Source organism: Octodon degus, unplaced genomic scaffold, assembly GCF_000260255.1.
Source record: "Octodon degus isolate 3935 unplaced genomic scaffold, OctDeg1.0 scaffold00236, whole genome shotgun sequence".
Lineage (NCBI taxonomy): Eukaryota > Metazoa > Chordata > Mammalia > Rodentia > Octodontidae > Octodon > Octodon degus.
Genome location: NW_004524812.1, coordinates 837437 through 861154, shown reverse-complemented (window position 1 = coordinate 861154; position 23718 = coordinate 837437). Strand labels below are relative to the sequence as shown.

The 23718-nt window shown below is 35.1% G+C and overlaps 1 protein-coding gene across 3 annotated transcripts in view; it reads left to right on the top strand.

The window, feature by feature from the left end:
• The window catches only part of Klhl13 (kelch like family member 13), a 260780-nt gene that overhangs the window by 200946 nt on the left and 36116 nt on the right, over positions 1–23718 (top strand). For all 3 annotated transcript variants that reach the window (XM_004645684.2, XM_023706031.1, XM_004645683.2), the window contains one exon: positions 9912–10053. In XM_004645684.2, coding sequence (XP_004645741.1) covers positions 9912–10053 — 142 coding nt within the window. The remainder of the gene's footprint in view (positions 1–9911; positions 10054–23718) is intronic.

Below are 23718 nucleotides of genomic sequence, written 5' to 3'. Positions count from 1 at the left end.
CCTGGGCTGGGACTGGTCCCGCCGGCGCAGGGTAGCAGGAAACTCTCCGCACACTCACCGGACCTGGGCTAGGACTGGGTCTGGGGGCTCCTGGAACTGGGCAGAAAATCCTACTCCCGTATTATTCATTTGATATGAAAAATTATAAGCAATCATTGAAATAATGAGAGATTGTGTTATTGTAAAGTCAAGGCTATAATTTGATATATTTATTTTGGTCTTTGATACATAAAGTCAGTGGGACTCTTAAAGCTGCCAATTATTTTTTTAGAAAATGATCTGGGTTGAAGAAAGTAGGATAGAGGAGAGGGGAAGGGGAAGTAAAATCTATCAGGATGCAATATGTAGCAATTCCCTATGATGAATGTATTTATTGTATATTTCAAACATTTACTATACAAAATGGGGAAAACACCATAGTCCCTCAAACCACCCATGTCAGGGTTGACTGTGGATTGAGTTCCAGATTGATGGAGAGATAATTAGGGACAGAAATTATTTTCCATTGAGGAATATATCAGTGTAACACAAATTAGTAAGTGGACGAAGCTACGAACTATCAGGCATTTCAATGCACTATTTTATTTACTCCTTGGTTCAACCTTGAGGCTGATTTGATGAAAATCTCCCTTTTGTTATCTCTAAAGTGAGGATAATAGTAGTTGTGCTTAGTGTGCTTTTTAGAATCAAATAAAAGAGTGTATGTATAAAAAATGGAATATACTATTGCATTCTATTATAAGTCTGACTCCTAGGAGTGTGTGTGTGTGTGTGTGTGTGTGTGTGTGTGTGTTTCTTTTTAAAACAGAAATAAACTTTCCCTTAACTCAAGATCTGATCTTGATTTACTGATTTTGTGAAGTTGAATATAACTGGGAAATGCAGAATATGATAGGGTTTTTCACCACCTTTTTTAGCATTTCATTAATGGTTCTCTTGTTCCCATATGGATTATGCTTAAGTGATTATTTTGGTTTTTGAGACATGGTCTCACTATGAAGCTCATGTTGGCTTCAAACTCACTTTGTAATCCAGATTTATCTCGAACTTGCAATGATCTTTCTGCCCCAGCCTCCCAAGTGCTGAGATTATAAGTGTGTGTCACTGTTTAGTGATTTTTAACTGATTTTGAGTTAATGGAATTTGCTTTTATAATTTTAAAATTGGATAACTGAATGTTTGAATATTGAGTGAACTAAATTTAGGTATACAAATCTCACTTTGTTCATAACATACTTTTTTATTCAAGTGCACCACAGCATAAGAGTCATGTATCAGAGTTGGTGAGCTACAGATAATGGGAATGAAGTGACAGCTTTATTCACAAATCACTGCAAACAAACCTCTGCAGAAAGTTGGCCTAGGTGTTGAGATGATCGGAGTGCCCATTCCTGTTCCATCATCTTGGGATTAGAAAGGGAAAAGGGAGCCCTGTGCTGTGGGCACAGGGCGATTTCTCAATGGGCAGACTGGTGCCAATTGTAAGGGGAGTGTTGTGCTTGAGGGTTTATGTGCAGCAAGGCAAATGAAACCTCTTATGCACTGGGATGGAACTGTTGGTGGTGATGGGAGCACATGCTGTTTCTCCCAGCCCACTGTTATGTATTGCCATCTTACTGCCATCACTCCCAAATGTGCCTTTTCTCCCATAGATGGCTTCTAAAAGGCAAGTGAAGCTTTGGTTTTTTGTTTTTGATTTTGTGTGTGCATGGGAGGGGTTTATACAGTAGGTATGAAATCAACGCTCAGCAGTTCTTTTTATTTTCCTTAGTCTTTTCTTTGCACTTTAGGAAATTGAGTAGATTATTACCTTGCTTATCTATCTTTCATACACCCATCCACCCATCCATTATGCATCCATATACTTGTCTTCTCATCTTCCTATACACCTTGTTTTCACCAGAATATTTCAAGAAATGTTATGAATGGAAAATAGTATCTAAATCAAGAGTCTTAAATAGAAGTGTATTTGAGTCATGAGGCATGAGACTTGAATGTAATTTAATTAGTACATAGGTTTTTCAAAGGGAAAGGGAGACTGAAGTTATGCAATATGATATAAAGGGAACAAACATTATTTTAAGAAAAATTTCAAAGACAGGATTTAGATATTTAGTTAGTGTAAATGCTTTTGGGTTTAGATAACTAACTTTCATTCTGTTTGAGTTACCTCATAGAGTATCATTTGTCATTCCATTTGTCTAGCCCAGTTCCCTCATCTGTGTCATAGTGCTATTTCTGTGATTGTGACAGTTAGTGTCAGAATTCAGAATCTGTTCATGTAAGTGTTGATATCAGTAATACAAAATTCTCCCTAAATTTGATCTTAGGTATATTCTAAGATATATTGCCTCTTCATTCTATATGCGTTGGGATAAATTCTAGCATTGATGTTTCTTTTATGAAAATAGAGTGGCAAAACGGATACTTTTATTTATATTCATTTAAAAATATATTTCTATTTTGTATATCTTGAGACACAGTTTCACTGTGTTGCCCAGGTTGGCTTTAAACTCCTGAGATAAAAAGACCCTCCTGCCTCACATTCTCTAGTAGCTGGGACTTCTGTCATTTCCATGGTGCCAATCTTAAATACATACATACATACACACATACACACATGTACATGTAAAGTATTATGTAAGCACAAGTGATATGTCCATAATTAAATGATACAGCGTGACATCACAATACATGTGAACAGTTTGTAATGACTAGATTAGGGTAATTGACATGTCTGTCAACTTGGTAGTTTATTTCTTTGTGTTGGGAACATTCAATATCTTGTCTGTCTACTACTAGCCACAACTATCCTACTGTACTACAGAATATCAGAAGTCATTCCTCCTATTGAACTTCATCCTGTACCTGTTAGCCATCTTCTCTTCATTCTCTTTCCCCTTGGCCAAAACAGCTAATTTTATAACGAATTAACTGAACTACAAAATTACATTGCAGAGAATGTATCTCTGTGATTTCCTTCTTGTACTTATAAATTAAGAATTGACATGGGAATTCCTTTATGGTTTCCACTGCCTGTTATTTTTAACATTTGAGGCTTCATGTAATGAGAACAAATGGGTGTAGGTTCAGCTGTGGCTTCAGATAATATAAGACTCATGGTGAGGCCATAACACTTTGAGCTTCAGGTCCTCATCTTGAAAATGGGATTGCCATGAGGATTAAGTGGCATATTAGAACACGACTGGCACAGTGCCCAGTACACAGCAGGTGCTAGGTAAATGATCTTTATTTCTGTGTTAAAACAGATATGAGATATTTAGTAATGTGATTATTTTAAGTGCATCATTCATATGCATGCAAGTTCTGTGTGCAATCCCTTCTTTATTTTGGAAGATCATTTTACAACATAAACCAGTCACCTGGATTTTTTCCCTCTTCTGTGGACTCTGCTATTGCATGGCAGAACAGAAAGTTGTGGAAAGAAAGTAACTATTTGGTGAACTATTGTCTGGGACAAATGCTTGCATTCGTGAAATCATTTCAAGTAGACAATAACGTACTTATGTTATTAAAATACAAGTAACTAACCAAAGAATTGTCTTTTCTGATTCCTTTTAAGCAAACACCTTGTTAAGGAAATAACATTCTCCATAGTTTCTTCCATCATTTAATTTTATCTATCTATCTATCTATCTATCTATCTATCTATCTATCTATCTATCTATCGATTGAACCGGGGATTGAACTCAGGCCCTTGTGCTTGCCAGGCAAGCACTTATTCTATTGAGCTATCTCCCCCGCTCCTCTCCATAGTGTCTTAACAGTGATTAATTCATTTCTTATTAAGTGAATGCTATAATATTTGTAATATCCTCATGTAATGATATTGTAGACATTTTAGTTAAGTAACAAATTTTTCAATACTTAAAAGTTTTAAGGTTTTTTTGGTCTTTATTTTCACTGAAAATGTTAGACTCAGTTAATAGTTTTTAACTTTAAGAGTTGCAAACTTTGTGTTTCATTTTTATTTAAAATATTTTCCCTCACTTTTTGTAATGAAAACTGACTCCGTGTTTACAAGTATGCATAAATTGTTATTATCATTTAGTTTCTTTCGGGGTGCTTGGTGAAAGATACTAAAAAACCTTTTAATGCTTTTAGAATTCAATGCAGTATACATACTTTGAATCGATCTTAAAACCAATGAGAAATAACTTTTGCCATCTTAAAGTTTTAATTCATTTCTCAAGGGTGGAAGGAAATACCTTGACAGATTTAGCACTCAAATTCAAATGCATATGAGAACAGGTGGCAAAATTTCTCCTCCACCTGCCATGCAACTTTATCGCAAGAAATGTTTCATTTAGCAAATGCTGCTGCTAGCAGACACTTCTGTGTTTCAGAGCAGAAAAACAAATGGAAGGGGAGTACTTCTTTGAAGAAAACCTTTTTCTTGATTTTCTTTTCAAATTGTAAGTGTGAGAAATACATATTTTATTTTCCTCGGGAATGGGTGGTGGAACGCATGAGCTAGTGAATAACCAATATGTTTTGTATTATTAAACATTCACGAAATTCTTATTTTGTTGTGTCGTTGCTGTTCTTATATACTAACCCTCTCACAGTAACTTTCAGTTATGGTGATATTTTTAATCTGAGAAGTTAAATTATTTATATAATACTTAGACACTAACTCAAGAGAACACTATTTTTGTTATAGTGAAATAGTGTTCTTACAGTACATTTTTAGATTTTCACCTCTGTAAGGAAATGGTGGAAAGAAGGAAGAATTACAAAACTAATTAGTAACTAAATATAAAAAGATAAAAATGGTGTTCATATACATTTTTTGTGGCTGGCTCAGCCCACTCTGGGGGCAGGGCTGGTGCAACATGTGATACCTGGGATTGGACCACAGTCCCAGTTTGCTTGCCTAAGAAGCCACTTTAGATCGCTGAGCTATCTTGGTGGCCCTCATATGCTTTTATACCTTTAGGTTCTTTCATCCATTTCTTTCTTTCATCTCAAAAAATGAAATAACTTAAGGCAATTATAAAGAATAATGTTATATTCATAGTAATATTCAACTCATTTGGTATGATGAAGATGGTACTATGCCAATGGATGAGTTAACATACATAACTTCTTCTTCCAAGAAGACGCATGTATTTTGTTGTATTTTTATGCTAATGATTTGAAGAAGCACTAAAATATTCCCTTTTCCTGGACAAATGAATTTGACTCCACTTGGCTTTCTATATTGTGTGATGTTTACAGCTGTAGAAGCAAAGAAAATGAAATGCATTTTATAATACACCAAGATGTCACCTCATTTTTAAGCACAAAAATGCTGAGTTGAGTGAATATGGGGGAATTTTTTGGTTGAAAGATGGAGGAACGTTGGGAAACAATTTTTGCAGTTCTGGACACAAATAATGTGATTAGTAAATGCTCTTCCTACCCAGTGTAGCATACCAAGGAATGTTTCCTGTAGTAAATTACAAAAACAGATTATTCTTTATAGAGTCTCTACGAATTTAAACTTCTACATAACTATTCTGTGTAGAAAATAAATTTGAACCATGTTAAAGGAACATTCTTTCTGTCACTAACCTGCCAAGACATACATATAGTTCTTCATTGTCAGGATGTTCATAAAAAGAAAAACAGATTTATCCACTTAGTAATTTTTAAATTTTCATTTTATATATCCATTTGAATGAACCATTCCATGTAGAGTCAGTAGGGATTTAATACATGTGTGCACTAGCAATTTAAAGAGTGCATCTGTCTACTGATTTAGTTTTGATAATTTTCTATTTTAAAGATAGAATCTTTGTTTCAAATTACATATTATAGAATAATGATGAGGTTGAACAGCTGTATATCTTTCAACCAGTTGTACTTCCATGTTTGTGAATTATTTGCTCCTATCATTTACATAGGCTTTCCTTGGGATAATTGTTGTAAAATGGAAATTTGGACGCAAGGTTGTAATGCTGTCATCACTTTGTTAACATATGACCAATATTCGGCTTTTTTTTTTTATCTTTGTCTATAAAACAGTAAAAAGAAATGCCAGAGTCTGTATATATTAATTTGACTACATTTGCAGTGCTTTCAGTGAAGTAATTACAGTGCTTCTCTCTTTAAAGCTTTTCTAAAAGTAATTGTTGTATTTGAGTAAGAACAGTTGATGGAATTTTACAAAAGATTGCCTTTGTGCTATGTGGTTGATCATTGTTTCGAACTCAAGATGTATTAATGGGCAGAGGTGGGTTTGCAGCAATATGTACAGTATGCTATGTAGGAAAAAGATAATTTATAGAAAGAAAACTGATAAACATAGTCCCTTTCCTGAATAATTTTGTACCACTAATGAAATGTGATTGTTTGGACAGGTTTCACCAGATTCTAACCTAGTATATAAATGTGAATGCAGATAGTAATTGTTTCAAGCAGAATTAAGAAATCATTGTCCAGCATGACCTTATATAAAGCAAAAGCTTTACTATATATTGTCTTGTAAACTTTGAACCCATTATCTATTTATCCACTGTAAATCCTTTTACAAATTTGTGAGGCTGTGAGGAGAGCCGAGGTAATCTGTGAAGTAGCCTTGGAAGAGTTAGTGCTAATTAGTAATTATACTGTGTTATTGGACTACTAACATTGCTTCATAGAGTCATCTAGAGGATCAGGAAATCACTTAAAACATGATTGCTTGAGGAAGATTTCTTCAAGAAGTCAGTCATCTCCCTCTATCAGGATTTCTCGACCTTGACACACTTGACATTTTTGCTTGAGATCATCTTTGGCATACAGTACTGTCCTGTGTATTATAGGCTGTTTAGAAGTGTCCCATGAGGCAGTGGTAATTGCATTCTTCTTCCCAAGTTGCTACAAGAAATATCTGCACATATTGCCAAATGTGTGGGGGATGGGATCACAAAATGCCTTCCATCCTCCTTTCCCCATTGTAAACTACTGGCATAGACTCTATTGCTTTTTACCATTTGACTTGAAAATAAGATTTTAAAAAGGTTTCTGTTCCTAGAATTACTCAGATAATTGTTCCTTTAAGCATAGTCTGATATAATTGTGGCCTGAGGTGTGCAGAGAGATGTCGCTTCTTTGCAAGGTTGAAGAACAATGCTCCTTCCATGCAATCAATAATCTTAATGCTAAAAGATAGAAGGGAATATTGAATCTGCTAAGAAGGTTGACATTCCATATACTGTTACTGATGCGGAAATAGTGCAGAGTGTTTTGAATGTTAAAAAGTCAAAAGATACTGACAAAAAGTCAAGAAGAAGATGATTTTAATGAAGGTTTCTTCAGCATTTGAAGTAATTAGAAAACCAGGGCAGCCATACTGTATTTCCAAGAAAGGCTGCATTTTCCCATTCTACTTCTCAATTTTAAGAGCAAAAGACAAGTGACAAGTAAACATATTGTTACCTATAGTTTACTTTAAAAAGCATTTTTCAGGCTATGTCATAAAGGCAGCATAGTTCAGCTCTCCTATCCTTTTCTACATCTGCATTTTTATTAAAAAATGATAATTGATGGTCATCTAAGCACTGCTTCATAAGGAAATGTCTTTGCAATGATCCACAGAAATAAGATCCTGTATTCATTTAGGATATATATTAAGCCTCTCATGTCAGGCTCTGTGTAGTGACTGTAGAAACTAATAAAACAGTCTGCTTGAATGTTCTATTAATATAATTCTGGATGTGTAGAAATTTTCTGGTGAGGAATATCCCACTCACCAATCAATCTATGTCTGACTTTTCCATTTGATTCAGTAATTTTAAATATCTGTCACAAAAGCTATTAAGTATATGTGAATATGTGTATGCTATATTCATATATATAATGTCATTCTCTTTAAAGGTGTTTGTGAAACTCCAGGGGAAGGTTATATTTATTTTATGCTTGTTAAAGTCATATTTAAATTATTCTTTATTAAATATCCATGAGAGATGAATAAAACATGGCTATATATTATTCATTCATTTTTGGTTATGCTACGGCTCTAATATCATTAAGGAGAATTGATGTCACCCCTAAGGCCAGAAGTTTTGCTAATTATTGTAGGATTTAAAACATTTGGTTCATGTCAGAATTCAAAAAGAAGGATCTTTACATAGAATATGGTGTAGCCTTAAAACTCCATTTTCTTTTTTAAGCTGAAGAACTTAGGTTACAGGCATTAACAGGAAAAAATATGAAACATTTATGATATTGGGTAGTGCAGTTAGAGAAGTGCTAAATCCAAAATTTAGGAAACTAAAGGTCAATAAGACTAGTGAGGTATACTGAAATTCATGTTCTGTTTCCCCTAATGGACATTTTAACAATCTATATTATGAATATACAAACCCAATTCAAAGCCATAGCCTCTCTGATGTTAGGCAAATAATGAAGAAAGAACTTTAGCCATGTATACCTAGAAAAACATCAATTTATTGAAAATAAGAATGAAAGGTCATTTGATTATGGCCAATTTTTAATGCGACCCAACTGAGGCTCTTTTTAACAATAAATATATAGTCACATTCTCTGGTTAGCTAAGTGCCTCACTGACTACAGGTACACCAACCCTTTCTATAGACTCTAAAGAAATTATTGTTATAATATGTATTATAATATATATGAAGATATCCTGTGTTTATTATTCAATTCCTGCTATCAGATTACGGCCTTTCATCTAAAATAAACCCAAAATAAATGAGAGAAACTGGTAGAAAAAATTATTTTGTGTGCAAAATTTTGTTCAATTGGTTGATTAAAACTATTAATGACACAAGAAGGAGAAGTAATGTGCTGATGTATCGTACTTAATCTTTGACCTTCATTAATGAGGACTTTGGAGTTGGAGTCAGACTAAACCTAGATTCAAATCCTGACACATCTACTTTGTTAATGTTGTGACCCTAAGTTAGTCTTTACCAAACTTTTTGCTTCTTACCCTATTTCTAATAAAAAGGAGATAATAATAGCTACTTGTTGCATTTCATGGTTTTAGGAATTAATTGAGCTCACATGTCTAAAATTATAGGTATGGTGACTTTAAATTTTTAATTTTTTAAAGAGGGTAAAAATTCGAGTATCAAAGCAGTTTGATCCCTTTTTTTTTGTATTTTTTAGGGAAGAGTCTACAGAGTGTTCAGAGTCTCACTACTAGATGGGACTCATAGTAATCCATCTGTTTACAGCCTCCCAAGTGCTGGGATTACAGGCGCGCCACCATGCCCAGTCTCAATTGCTCTCTCAGCGTGCCCAGGGGGCACGGCAGGCCCAGGGAGTTGAACCCCGGCTCCTGCTCCTGCTTGCTGGTGCTTTACTCCACTGAGCTATTTGGCTGGCCCTAAGGGTACAAATTAGAATTAAAAGAGAAATTAAAGGTAATACAGAATTTTTTTTTTGGCAGAACTGGGGATTGAGCTCAGGTCCTTGCACTTGCCAGGGAAGCACTTATTCCACTGAGCCATCTCCCCAGTCCCGTAATACAGAATTTCACTTAGCAAAGTAATATGAATTTCCACAGTATTTGTTGTGACACATAGTATTGTCTTCCAAATGGTAGCTATTGGGTTTATCTTTCTGCAAATTAAATGTTTCAAATTAAATTTAATTGCTACCTGAGGAGTAAAATACCAAAAGTAAATCCCTGGCAATAAAATCTCTGTATGATTATTGTTTCAAACTGTCTTTTAAGTTGATGCCTCAGTTCTTGTTCTTGTTTGCTGTCCTTGGAAAGCATTTTGCAAATATATATTCTATAATATGGAATGGCATGAACCTAAGATACAGTAAAACAAACTAGCACATTCCATGGTCAGATGATTGACAATAGTGATTAGTTTTCTAAATAATCACCTGATTGTGACTTACCAGGTTTTAATTTGCCTTTCCTTCTTATTTTAAAATACTTTCAGATCTCTTGTGGAAGAGGAAGACCAACATATGAAATTGTCCCTTGGAAGCAGCGAAATGGGCCTCTCTTCCCATTTGCAGTCTTCCAAGGCAGGAACTACACGCATCTTTACCAGCAATACTCACAGTTCTGTCGTGTTACAGGTAATCTAAAGTGCGCTTTGGTAATATTTACATACCTTAAAACACCAGGATTTTTGTGCTCCAGAATGTTCATAGCAGGGGAGGTTTTGGGTGTGTCAGAACGGAGAAAGGTACATAGAGTAAATCTGTATTTTCTGCTTAATTTTGCTCTTAACATAGAACTGTTCTAACAAGTAAGGTTCATTATTTTGAAAAACAAAACCAAAAACTCACCAGAGGAGAAATTCTGATGGAGGAATGCATACCTACCTGAGGTTAAAAACATTCACAAATTCATGATTTTGTTTTTATGATGGACATTTTTCTAATGTGTCACTTTTTTTAAAAAAAATCATATCTTACAACATTGCCTGTTCTCTACATGGCAGCCCAAGTAAATATCACAAAGTTCTTGTACAAGCCTTCTAGTTCCTCACTCAAAACCTATCCTGTCATGTTTGTCATATTTCTTGACATCATATTTATTAATTTCTAAAGATCAAATGTATTTATTTACACAACTCACATTGGAAGTAGTAGGTGTTGGGCTAGGGTGAATACTGCTAAATGCAAACTGATAGGTATAAGAAATTATAATTAATGTGAAAGTAGGGGACAGAAAGCCAAAGAACACAAATGCCACATTCTGGAGCTACTTAGCATAGGAATTAATATCCCAAGTACTTCTGATTATTGTGGACATTCACTGGACCTCTGTGGCCTTTGCTGGATTAGAGGGCAATGTAATACTAGATTTCATACATGCCTTTAGGTGTAGTTAAACTATATCAGTCTTGTTTAATGAGATGAGGAGATCTTTCTAAGTGCATTTTTAAATAAAATCTCACCAGATGGAACTCATGCATTTTGCTGCTAAACAACCATTAAAATAGTGTCAAGTATAATGATAAATGAAGCTTATATTTGATATGTGATATTGATAATTTTGATGTAATTTTGATTATGATTTCTTTGAGTTTTGTTTTCCTTATATCTAAAATGTGACACTTCACTAGTATATCTCTATATTCCTTTCTACGAACCCAGTGAAATCCCATTTCCTAATATCTCAATTTAGATAGACTTAGAACTGGGTTCTAAGTTTCATTGTCCTGTGAATATCCTCAACAAAAACGTGCTGTATAAATGTTGTAAATATTGCCTTGCAACAGAATAGGAGGATTAAAAAAATGGGTCAACTAGATAGGAAAACCATGAGATTAAGAAATTTTTCAGTATATCATTATACCCTTGCTAAAGAAAAATTAAAAATAATAGAAAAAAATAAAGACAGCCTATCTCCACTACACATATGTCCTACATATACCCATAATCACATCTTCAGGTCAGTTACTGTAGTCCTGCTGACTTTTAAATTGTAAACCAAATGATGGTATCTATCTATTGTAGTACAATGAGACTTTTGTAGCAGTGGTTCTCAAATCTAGTGCTTTCCAGAATCACAAGAAGAACTTGTTAAAATGGTGAGTCCTGGCACTTGGGAGATTGAGGCAGGAGGGTCAGCATGAGTGCAAGGCCAGTCTGGGGTACATAGTGAGTTCAAGGCAAGCCTTAAATATATACCAAAACTTTGTCCCAAAGTAAAAACAAAACAAAACAACATTGAGTCCCAACTAAGAGTGTGTGAGTCAAATGTCTTATGGTAGTACATAGGGATTTGTATTTCTGTCAAATTCCTAAGTGATGCTTCATATCCAGGAAACACAGAGACCTCTCAGCATCCACAGGGGATCAGTTCCAGGATTCCCCATAGATATGCAAATCTGCAGCTACTCAAATGCCTTACACAAAACAGTATTTGCATGTGGCCTATGCATATTTTGCATAATTTAAATCATCTCTAGTTTACTTATATAGCTAGTACAACATAAATACTACCACAACTAGTTATTGTACTATACTATTCAATGAATAACAGCAAGTGCCAAGTTTGTACCCATTCATTACACAGGCAATCACAGTAGGCTCAACTATGTTTTACATCTGAGCATGATTGAATTCAACAGATAAAGAAGCCACAGAGCCCAGAGGAGGTCCACTGTACTTTAAGGCACTAATTTAGAGGGAAGAATCTCCTTCTACAAACAGAGATAGGCTTTCTTTCTCTATCTATGTGCTGCGTAGATTATAAATTTTTCTTACAATGAAGAAACATTGGAAATGCTTAAATATTTATCAATAGAGAAAATTATATGAATTATGTTGCATTAAAAGTATACAGCACTGTATATTCACTGAAAAGAATCAGATCTGTTGGTATTGAAAGGAAAGATATAAGATGATAAATAAAAATAAGTTATGTGAAAAGTGAGGTGTATCCATGCAATGGAATGTGATTCAACTCACTTAAAATGAGGTATGATGTGTGCTACCAAAGAATGAATATTGAAAATACTGTGTATAAAAGACTAGTCACAAAATTCTACAATTTCTATGATTCTGTTAAATATCCAGAATAGGAAAACTGTGCAGACACAAGGCAGATTGGTGTTTGCTTACAGTTGGGGAAATTGAGAAGATCTGAGTCTGATGGCCAAAGAGCATAGAATTTCTTTTTGAGGTAACAAAAATATTCCAAATTTCACTGTGTAAATGATTTAACATACATATAAATATACTAAAACAGTTTATTTTGTGCACATTAGGTGGGTGAATTTTATAATACATAAGTTATGTCACAATAAAGGTCTTCTAAAAAGCAATAGAGTAGGGCCAGCCAGATAGCTACAGGATAAAGTACCTGCTTAGGCAGAGTGCAGAGGTCGGGGGAGGGGGTAAATCCCCTGCATACCATGCCAGCCACGCCCCCAGGGCATGCTGAGATGATGATTGAGATTGGGCTTGGTGGCACACGCCTATAATCCCAGCACTTGGGAGGCTGAACACAGGAAAATCACTATGAGTCTGATCTACGTAGTGAGACTCTGTAGACCCTGTGCTAAGTACAGAAAAAACGTAATGGATTATCATTGATGTTGGCTTACACCTGTAATATCAGCATCCAGGAGGCTGAGGCAGGAGGATCGCTGTGAGTTCAAATTTAGCCAGGGGTACACACTAAGTTGAGGACCAGCCTGGACTACATGTCATGTCTTAAACAAACAAATAGATAAGCAAATATAACTGGAAAATGTATTGTGAAATTCTATGTATTTGTAGAAAAATTATGTAATATGTACATACAATTGAAAGTGAGTAACTATGGAAGGACTAGAAACATTAGCGAGGGGAGCGGGTGATGTTATTTTTGCTGGGTGTACTCCTATACTGTTTAACTTTTTACAATGGAAATACTTTTCTAAGTAACCTATATAATTTGAAAAATAGAAAGGTCAACAAAAGTGTAGCTGTATTTTAGCACTGCCTTCCTTTGTCATACTTTAGCTCATTGGTGCAGGTTGGTGGTAAAAATGGTGATGTGAGCTAGGCACAGTCACACACCCCTGCATCATAGCTACTTTGGGAGGCTGGGGAAGGAAAATTGAAAGTTTGAGGAAGCTTAGAAATTTATTAATTTTATTTTATTGAGAAACAAATAGCAATAAGACAGTTTCAAAACTGATTAATAGGACAGTTTCAATAATTAATACATTGTACATTGTTTTCTTCTTAGCTGTTATTTATAGTACAAGATGCAGGCAGGATATCCTGTCCAAACATTATTAGTACAAATCTTTCTTCTCATTGAATTAGGCAAAAGTAGCGGTATATCTATCTTAACTATTCTGCATCTACAGATACAAAATGATCCTTCCTTTGTATCCCCTTTTTTGTTTAGTCCTGTCAGAGATGGGTATTCCATTGGCATCTAAATACTATAGGTGGGTGAATTCAGCAAAACAATCCAACACAGTCCAGCAGTCCACAATAGTAGTGTGTTATCTTCGGAAGTTGTTGACTTGAGCCTTTCACAGCTCAGCATATTAATATGGCTTTACTTTATATACCTCGTTTTTATACTTTTCTGAGAAGCCTAGAAATTTAGCAACACCCTGTCTCAGAATGAAAAAAAAATGATTGCAGGTTTATTTCAGTGGTAGTATACTAGTTGAACATATCTGTTGCTATGCATAAAACCATTACCCTGGTTTTATGCATAGCAACACACACACACCCACAATTTGAAATTAACCTAAACATTTTTATTATTTGAAAATACTCTTTCTGCAAGAGATTTTTCAATTTAATTTTATTTAATTTTGAAAAGTAAAAACAGGAGCAAAAACAAGTAGGAAAAAAAGACAGAAATAGGGTAACATACAACAACACATATGTTACAGGTTTTCAAAGCAGGAATAGCTAATTAACAATGGTTGCTTTATTATCTATTTTTATCATCAAGTCTGTTGTTCAGATTAACCAATATAGTTATGCAGGATTGAGGAAATCATTCAATACTGGCACTTGCTTTCAAGAAATCTTAATTTTTTCCTTGTCTGTTTTGTTTTAACTTATTTTAATATATTTTATTTTATATTTATTTATTTATTGCAGTACCAGGGATTGAACTCAAGACCCTGAGCTTGCCAGGCAGCACTTATTCTACTGAGCTATCTTATCTTACCCCAGCCCATAATGTATTTTAAAGAGAGTATAGTAATTGGTAAGACATTATGAACAGTACACATTTAGAAGACCAAGATGAGAGGAATTCAAGCGTGGGTTTTGTATTACACATTGTTGCCCTCAATTAATTGCTCAGGTTGCAGATATCAGCACACAGAGTTACTCAAGGTGCAAATTCTAAACATTAACTGCTATTACTTTGGTTTTTAGAAGTAGGACCTTGCTATGTACTTCAGGCTGGCCTTGAATACCTATAGCTTAGGCTGTCCTCAAACATGCTGTGATTCTCCTATCTCAGCCTCACGGATGCTAAGATTACAGGCATATGCCAATACACCCAGAAATTTTTTGTTATTATATGTTCTGTAGGGATACAGAGCTACCACCCTATATTGCTGCTAAAATCTTTCTATTTAAAAGTCTAAGGGCTGGCGATATAGCTCAACAGACTAAGCACTTGCTTAGGTGAGCACAGAGGCCAAGGATCGATCCCTGGCACCACTTGCCTCGCCGGCCCCACCCCCAGACACACTGAGCTGGCAATGGAGTCCGGGCATGGTGGCGCACGTCTGTAATCCCAACACTAGGGAGACAGAAATCAAGAGGATCACTACTAGTCTGAACTGCGTAGTGAGACGCTGCACAAAACAAAACAAACCTTTAAAGAAAGGGTCTATTATATTCTCACAAATTGGTATTTTAAGGCCAACTGCTAACAAAAAATCTTTGTATCTAATATTAGGTGTGTGGTTGTCCAAGTTATAAGCCAGGAAAGTGTATGAAGTGTAAATGTTGTCATTGCTTTAAAATTAGAAATAGCAAATGCCAGCCATGAAAGACATTGAAAGTACAGTCAGAGGCACAGATACATGGGGAGCAGCTGTTCCAAGAAGTTTCACTCTGCAGGATCACTCACTCACTTCCTAACTGTAGTGAAAATGACATGGCATTCAGCCCAAACTGAAATTCTAACTGTGCTACTTACTGTCTAGTTCTTTGGGAAAGTCACCTCGCCTGAGTCAGCTTCCCTATTTGTAAATGGGTGAAAGATTGGAAGATTAAATTTCATTGTTTATGGCCAAGTAAAGTATGATAAATATCCAAGTGTTTTCTCCAAGATAAACAAAGAAGGTGTGAGAGAAAATGCGGCTAATCAGATGTCAAGGGTATGCCAAAGAAGATGTCCATACTGTGGGTATGAATAGCTTTAGCAAATAAGTCATTTCCACTAAATAAGCTTTAGCAAACTAAGCTCCCAAAGAAATTATCTAGGAAATACCTAATAAGCTTGGATTCCCAGAACTTTGAACAAATCCCATGGTAATCCACAATGGAGTTAGCAGTACAAATTTATTTTGCTAAAGAACATTAACCATGGTTCACTTAAGTACTGATTACTAAAATAAAGGATAATTTCATTCTCCTCACTCCTTGACTACTACTACATCTGTGGTTACTTCTCACAGATGCCTTCCATTCCTTGATTTCTCCTTATTATCTCAGGTCAAAAGAATCCTTCTTTTACTACCCAATCCTATGGGATTTCATCCTATATGCATTTTCTAGCATCATCACTTTGTAAAGGAATAGTTTTATTGATTTATAATTCACGTGCTACTTCGTCTACCCACTTAAAGTGTATGATTCGTTCAGGCTTGTGCAACTGCCACCAATTGCAGTACACTATTACTATCTCAAAAAGAAAGAGGTATTTGGAGCTGGGCATTTAGCTCACTAGTAGAGTGCCTGTCTGTCATGTGCAAGGCCCTAGATTTAACCTCTGCACTGCCACAGTAAATACATAACATACATACATACATACATACATACGTAACAAAGAATAAAAAAGAAACCCTTATCTGATATTATTTGATAGTGGTCACTCTCCATCTACCTTCTGTTTTTTTTTTTTTGTTATTTTTTTTGTGGAACCAGGGGTTGAACTCAGGCCCTTGTGCTTGCCAGGCTACTGCTTATTCCACTGAGCCACCTCCCTGGCCCCATCTACCTTCTATTATAGGCAACCATTAATTTACTTTTTAATCTTTGTAGATATGCCTATTCTAAGCATTTCATGTGAATGGTATTATGAAATGTGCTCTTCTGTGAGTGACATTTTAAGTTAGCATAGTGTTTTTATGTCCCATCCATGTTGTTGTATGCAACATGCTGTCTTTCTGTAGCCAAGTATTATTCCATATTATGGTGTACCACATTTTGCTTTATGAATAGTGTTTCTATATTTGCTTGTGAGAAAATCCCTGTCTGGATATATTTTCCCTTCTCTTTAGTATATATTTAGGAGCAAAATTACTTGGGCCTATGTAATTGGATGTTTAAATTTTGAAGAAAGCCCAGAGTATTTTTCAAAGTGGTTGTACCATTTTATGTGCACACTGGGAGTATATAGGTTCCAATTTCTTCACATCTTCACCAGCATTTATGTTTCTTGTTTTATTGTGCATATCCTGATAGTTGAGAAACACTACTTGTGGGGATTTTTTATATATATAATAAAATTTATTTTTAAAAAGAATACTCATGTGTGGAAATGTTACATAACAGTAAGGAAAATATACACTATATTCTTTTAAAATTTAATATAGTATTTCCTTATATATAAACTAGGTATGACTAAAATATGCTGAATATTTACATTTTGTTAAACATTTTTTTTCAAATCAAATCGGTAGGACAGTTTCAATAATTAACAGACTGCATACATTCTTCTTAGTGATTAATTGCTGTACAAGATGCGGACTTGATATCCTATTTACAAACACCATTAGAACAAATCATTCTATTCATTAAGAGAATGTAACTATATATCTATCCTAACCACTTTGAATACACAGATACAAAATGGACATTCCTCTGTATATCCTTTTTTTTCTAAGTTCCATTATTCAATATTATAGGTGTGTAAACTCAGCAAAATATTCTAAAAGAGTCCAGTAGCCCATAATAGCATTGGGTCTTCTGTTTAACTGGCAATGTCAGAAATTGTTTACCTGAGTCCCCCACAGCTCAACATAACAGTATGGCTTTACTTCCTATATTTCGTCTTCATACTTTTCTACTGGATGGTTAAGACCAAGGTAAAGCAGGACCTATACAGCAAGAGTTGTAGCTTTTGGGTCTGATAAGTTCAGTGAAGTCCCGTCAGGATTTATCCTGAGATCCTGTACCTCAGATTGTAGAACCTTTGTCAGTGTCAACCATGTGGATGAGTCACGGCCATTGCTTGACCAATGTGCTCTCTGTGAAAGCCCAAGAGAATGTTTTCTCTCCATGTGAATCTCCTTAGGCACACTCTACATCATCGATCACTTTCCTCTTTGGCCCCATAATCTCCTTGATCAGAAAATTTGGGACACTACCGAGTTACATGACATTACAGTACAAGTTCTTATATGTACTGTGGCTTTTATTTGAATTTCCCTATGCAGCTCAGATCTGTAGTGATCCTCCTGTTTTCAGCCTCCCCCGTGCTGGCATTACAGGCCTGTGCCACCACACACAGTCTTGGTGGCCTGCTTAGCACTCCTGGGACCAGGGCCTGTACGGCATGTGGTGCCACGGATTGAACCCTGGTCCCTGTTCTTGCCTAACCAAGTGCTTAGTCCACTGAGCTATCTCTCTGGCCCTACAGTTTTCTTAGGTGGAAAATTTTAAGTTTAAATTCAATTGTATGGCACTGTGGCCATTTAGGATATCTGTTTCTTCCAGAATAAACTTTAGTACCTCATTTCTTTCAAGAAATTTGTCCATTTCAATTAAATACAGCTATTCATATTCCCAATCAAACTTTTAATATTTGTACTCTGTATATCACTTCCCTCAGACCTCATATTGATAATTTATACTTTGTTTCATTTTTCCCTTAGTCAAGTTTTACCAGATTGAGGAATATTCCAAAAGAAACAAATTTTGGTTTTATTATTTTTTCTCAACTTTTAAGTTGATTTGTATTTGATCTTTATTATTTGTATCATGCTGAATATTTGTATTATTCATTTGGAATTACATTTCTATTCTATTTCAAATTTCACAAAGAAGAAACTGAGATTTTTCTTTTGAGATCTCTCTCTCTCTCTCTCTCTCTCTCTCTCTCTCTCTCTCTCTCTCTCTCTCTCTCTCTCTCTCTCTCTCTCTCTCTCTTTTCAATACTAGGGATCTATCATAGGACCTTGCTCTTACCAGGCGGATGCTGGTGCCACTGAGTTATCTCCCTGGCCTTGAGACTTTTCTGATAGTCATTTATGGATACAAATTTCCTCCTATGTACAGTGATAGCTGTACCCCACAACTATTGATACCTTTTATTTTCGCTCAAAATACTTTCTGTGTTCCCTTTTGATTTCTTCATGAATTACTTAAGAGTACAATGTTTTAATTTCCAAATAATTGGGCGATATTTTAGAGATCCTTTTTTGATTTCTAATTTAAATAGTTCAGAGAATATGATTTAATCTTTTAAATATATTTTTGTGTGACTATTTATTTATTTATTTATTCATTCATTCATTCCTTTGGTACAGGGCCTCACTGTGCAGCTCAGACTCATAGTGATCCTTCTGTCTCAGCCTCTCCAGCACTGGGATTTCAGGCATGTGCCACCATGCTTGTTTTCAGTGGCTTGCATGGTGGCATGGCATGCAGTACGAGGGATTGAACGCAGGTCCTTGTGCTTTCCAGGCACCCACTTAGACTGCCAAACTATCTCCCAAGCCTGTGTGACTAAATTTTTTTATGGAAGAAAGTTAAAACTTAATTTCATAGCAAAATATTAGGAGAATAACAATAGTTAACACTTTGCATATAGTCATGTTCAAAGTAGTTACTCAGTAAAAGGTATGAGCATAAAATTCTCAGTATTAGCACAAACCTTCTTTTTCAGTGAACTAAGAAACACTAATAGCAGAGCTAACTTGCATTTTTCTCCCTTTTCCTTTCCTTCCTTTCCCTTTACCCCATCCTAGTTTCTTTTTACTTTTAAATAATTTATTCCCATTTCATGATATCTATTGTACATTTTAGTTATTTATTTCTGTATTTTAGGGAAGGGTCTACAGGCTGTTCAGGCTGTTCAGGGTCTCACCACTAGATTGGACTGGTAGTGATCCACCTGTTTACAGCTTCCCAAGACCTGGGATTACAGGCTTGCACCACCATGCCCAGTCTCAGTCGCTGTCTCAGGTCTCCCTTGGGATGGGGTTGGCACGGCAGGCCCAGGGATCAAACCTCCAGCCCCTGTCCCTGCTTGTGGGAGCTATAATCCACTGAGCTGTTTGGCCAGTCTGCTCTTGTACATTTTAGAACTTATTTATCATTGCAGTTTCTCACACCAGGGAACCAATACAGTGTTTTCATATGTGAGTCAGGTTTATTTCACTTATGACTGTTGTCTCAAATTGTATCCATTTACTTATAAAAGTATCCAGTTTATCTTTCTTTATGGCTGAGTAGTATTTCCTCATATAAAAAGACCACATCCTTTTTTTATCTGTTTCTCAGTTTCTGGCCATTTGCTTTGTTTCCAAGATTTATCTGTTACAAGCTGTGATGGTATAAACATGGGTGCACACATATCGCTGTGGTATGATGTTTTTTTATTCTATTGTGCAGATCCCCATATAGGAAGTAGATGGGTTGAATGGGACTTCTAATCCTGGCTTTCTGAGGAATCTTCACACTGTTTTGCACATTGGCTGCACCAGTGTACACTCCCACCAACAGTGGAGAAGCATTCCTTTTTCCCATAGCTCGTGCAGAGTTTGTTATTGGTTAATGTCTTGATGAGAGTCATTTTTTCTGCTGGAGTAAAATGGAATCTGTGTTGTTTTAATTTGCATCTCTCCAGTGACTTGTTGTGCTGAACATTTTTTCATATATTTATTTACTATTTGTATTGCTTCATGTGAGAAGTGTGTATTTATCTCAGATGCCCATTTTTGCATTAGGTTTTTGAATTTGAGTAGTCAGACTTTTAAAAATTATATATTCTAGAAGGACGTCCTTTGTCTGAGGGATAATTTGCTAATTTTTTTTCCCATTCTGCATGTTATCTTTTCACTCTGTTGGTGATTTCTTTTGATGTTTCAAAGATTTTCAACAAGAAGAGATCCCAGTTGTTGATCCTTTTAAACATTTCTTGTGCAGTTTGTATTTTGTTCATGAAGTCTCTGCCTACAACTATGTGTTCAAAGTTTCTTCCTATGTTCTTTCTTTTTTCTTTTTTCTTTTTTTTTTTTAGAGGAAGCGTGGCTTGAACTCTGGCCCTTGTGCTTGCCAGGGAAGTGCTTATTCTATTGAGCTATCTCCCTGGCCCTCTTCCTATGTTTTCTTTAAGTAAATTTAGTGTTTTGTTTTACTATTTAGGTCGTTGATCCATTTGAACTTTAGTTTAGTGTATGGTGATGGACATGGGTTTAATTTAGGTCTTCAGCATGTGGAAAGCCAGTTTTTCTAGCACCATTTATTAAAGAGGCTATCTTTTATCCAATGAACATGTTGGGCCCCTTTCTGAAACACAAGATGGCTGAGTGTGTTTCTCAGCATGTCAGCATCTTCTAATCTATGTCACTGATGTCTATGTATATTTTTTTTACCAGAATCATGTTGATTTTATCACAGTAGCTTTGAAGTATAATTCCAAACCAGAGACTGTGATACCTTCTGCCTTCCCTTTGTTTTCCAATATTGCCTTTGCTACTCTAGATCATTTCCATTTCTAAATGAATTTTCTGGAAGTTTTCTCTAGTTCTGTGAGATATGCTAATTGTGTTTTGATCAGGGTTATGTTAATCTGTATAACAATTTTGGGAGTATGGCCATTATCACTATGTTCATTCTTCCAATGCATCAGCAAGTTATATCTTTCCATCTTCTGATATTCTCTTCAAGCTCTTTTTTCAGAGTACTGTAGTTTCTAATGTAGAGGTTTTCATCCTTCATTAGTTTGATCCCTAAGTATTTCATATTTTGGATGCTATTGTGAAAGATATTGTTCCTTAATTTTTCTCTCAATGAGATGGTTACTTGAATACTGGAAGGTTATTGTTTTTTCATTATTAAATGTGAATCCAGCTAGGCTACTGAATTTGTGTTGAGTATCATATCCTCCATGAATAACGATAATTTGCACTTTTCATTTCCTGTCCTTATTCCTTTTATTTCTCTGTCTTGTCTGATTGCTATAGCTAATGTTTACAGAACTACTTTGAATAGGAGTAGTGATAGTGGCTGTTGTTGTCTTGTGCCTGATTTTAGAGTGACTTTTCAATTCTTGTCTATTTAGAATGATGTTGCTATTGGTTTGTCACAGATGGCTTTTATTGGATTGGGGTAAAGAATATTTTGTTTTTCTGTAGGTTTTTTTTTTATTATGAATGAGTGTCGGGACTTTGTCAAAAGTTTTTTTTGCATTTATTGAGACAATTATGTGATATTTATCTTTGGTTCTGTTGATGTGTATTATATTTATGGATTTGTGTATATTGAACCATCTCTGCATTCCTGAGATGAAGCCCACTTGGTGGTAGTATATAATCTTCTTGCTGATTTGCTGCATTCTTTTTGCTAGTATCTAACAGGACTTTTGCATCTATGTTAATTAGGGAGACTGACCTGTAGTTGTCTTTTTTGTTGGATCTGTCTCTGGTTTTGGTATCACTGTAATAGTTGCCTCCAGGAATTATTTAGTGAGAATTGCATCCTTTCCAATTTCATCAAAGAGTTTGACACATACTGGAGTTAAATCTTCTCTAAATTTCTTGTGGAATTTAGCAGTGAATCCATCATGAGCTCTGCTTTTATTGTTGGTAAGTTTTTAATTATGTTTTCAGTATATTCGCTGATATTGAGTTGTTCAGAATTACTTTTATCTTCTTGATTCAGCTTTGGTAATTTATACATATCTAGAAATCTGTCCATTTCCTCCTTGTTTTTCATGATATGAGAGTAAAGATTTTTAAAGTAGGTATTGTTGATATTCTGAAAGAATTTGTCATGATTTCACCATTTTCACATCTCATTGTGATAATCTGGGTTTTTTCTTTCATTTTTTTTTGGTAAGGTTGGATGGGTGTTTATCAATTGTATCTATTGTTTCAACTGAGCAACTCTTTGAGTCATGAATTGTGCTTTTTAAATTTATCTTCTTTATTTTTTAAAGAGTACAATTAGGATTAAAACAGAAAAAATTACAAATGATACAGAATTTCACTTAACAAAGTAATATGAATTTCACAGTATTTGTTGTCATACCAGTTATTTGTATTCCCAGATATATGCATGAAAAATTGGAAGAAGAAAAAGGAAAGAGATGTATAATAAATTAAGAAGAGAAAAAGTACAATTGAAAAAATGACATAAAACCAATTAAATCATTATGTGCTTCTTTCCATAGACCTGCAGAAATGCACAGTACATTTGTCCAAACCATCCTGCCTACATACATAGATAAATCTCTTTCCCCTACTCGCTCTCCTGTCCTCTTCAGTTTAGTAACTCTTTCTTTTTGAAAAAGTTCATTCCCTTTCCCAGTATCTATTGTACCTAGAAGGAACTTCTTGTGAAGTACAGCTGGGATATCCAAAATATAGCATGAAAACAAGATATTTACAGTCTGTAGCAAAGCAATCTAAATTTACAGGTCTTATTTGGCTAAGAATCACAATAATGTAGAATAAAATTGGCGTTAATATGGAATTGGATATGACTGTATTTGTTTATTCATGTGAAGATATATATTGTGAAATACTAGAAAACAAAACTAACATGCAGTGAAAATAAAAGCGAAACTTCATAAAGCAGTTTGCCAAAGGTAGGTAAATTAAGCATAGAACACTATATTCTCAGAATGTGGTAAAAGTGTTTCTGGACTTCAGTTCTTTTCTTTTGGAACATCTGATTATACTAAGAATGTCTACAGTATTTTTATGATAATGCAAAATGATGAAAAACAATCACATTTGTGAAGAAGGTAAAGATTCCTGGCACCTGAGCTGAGCTGAGCTGTCCATATTTTGAGAATTAAGTATATGTTTACCTGCACAAACAGTTTCAATGGAATGTGGATAATATGAGATATGACAC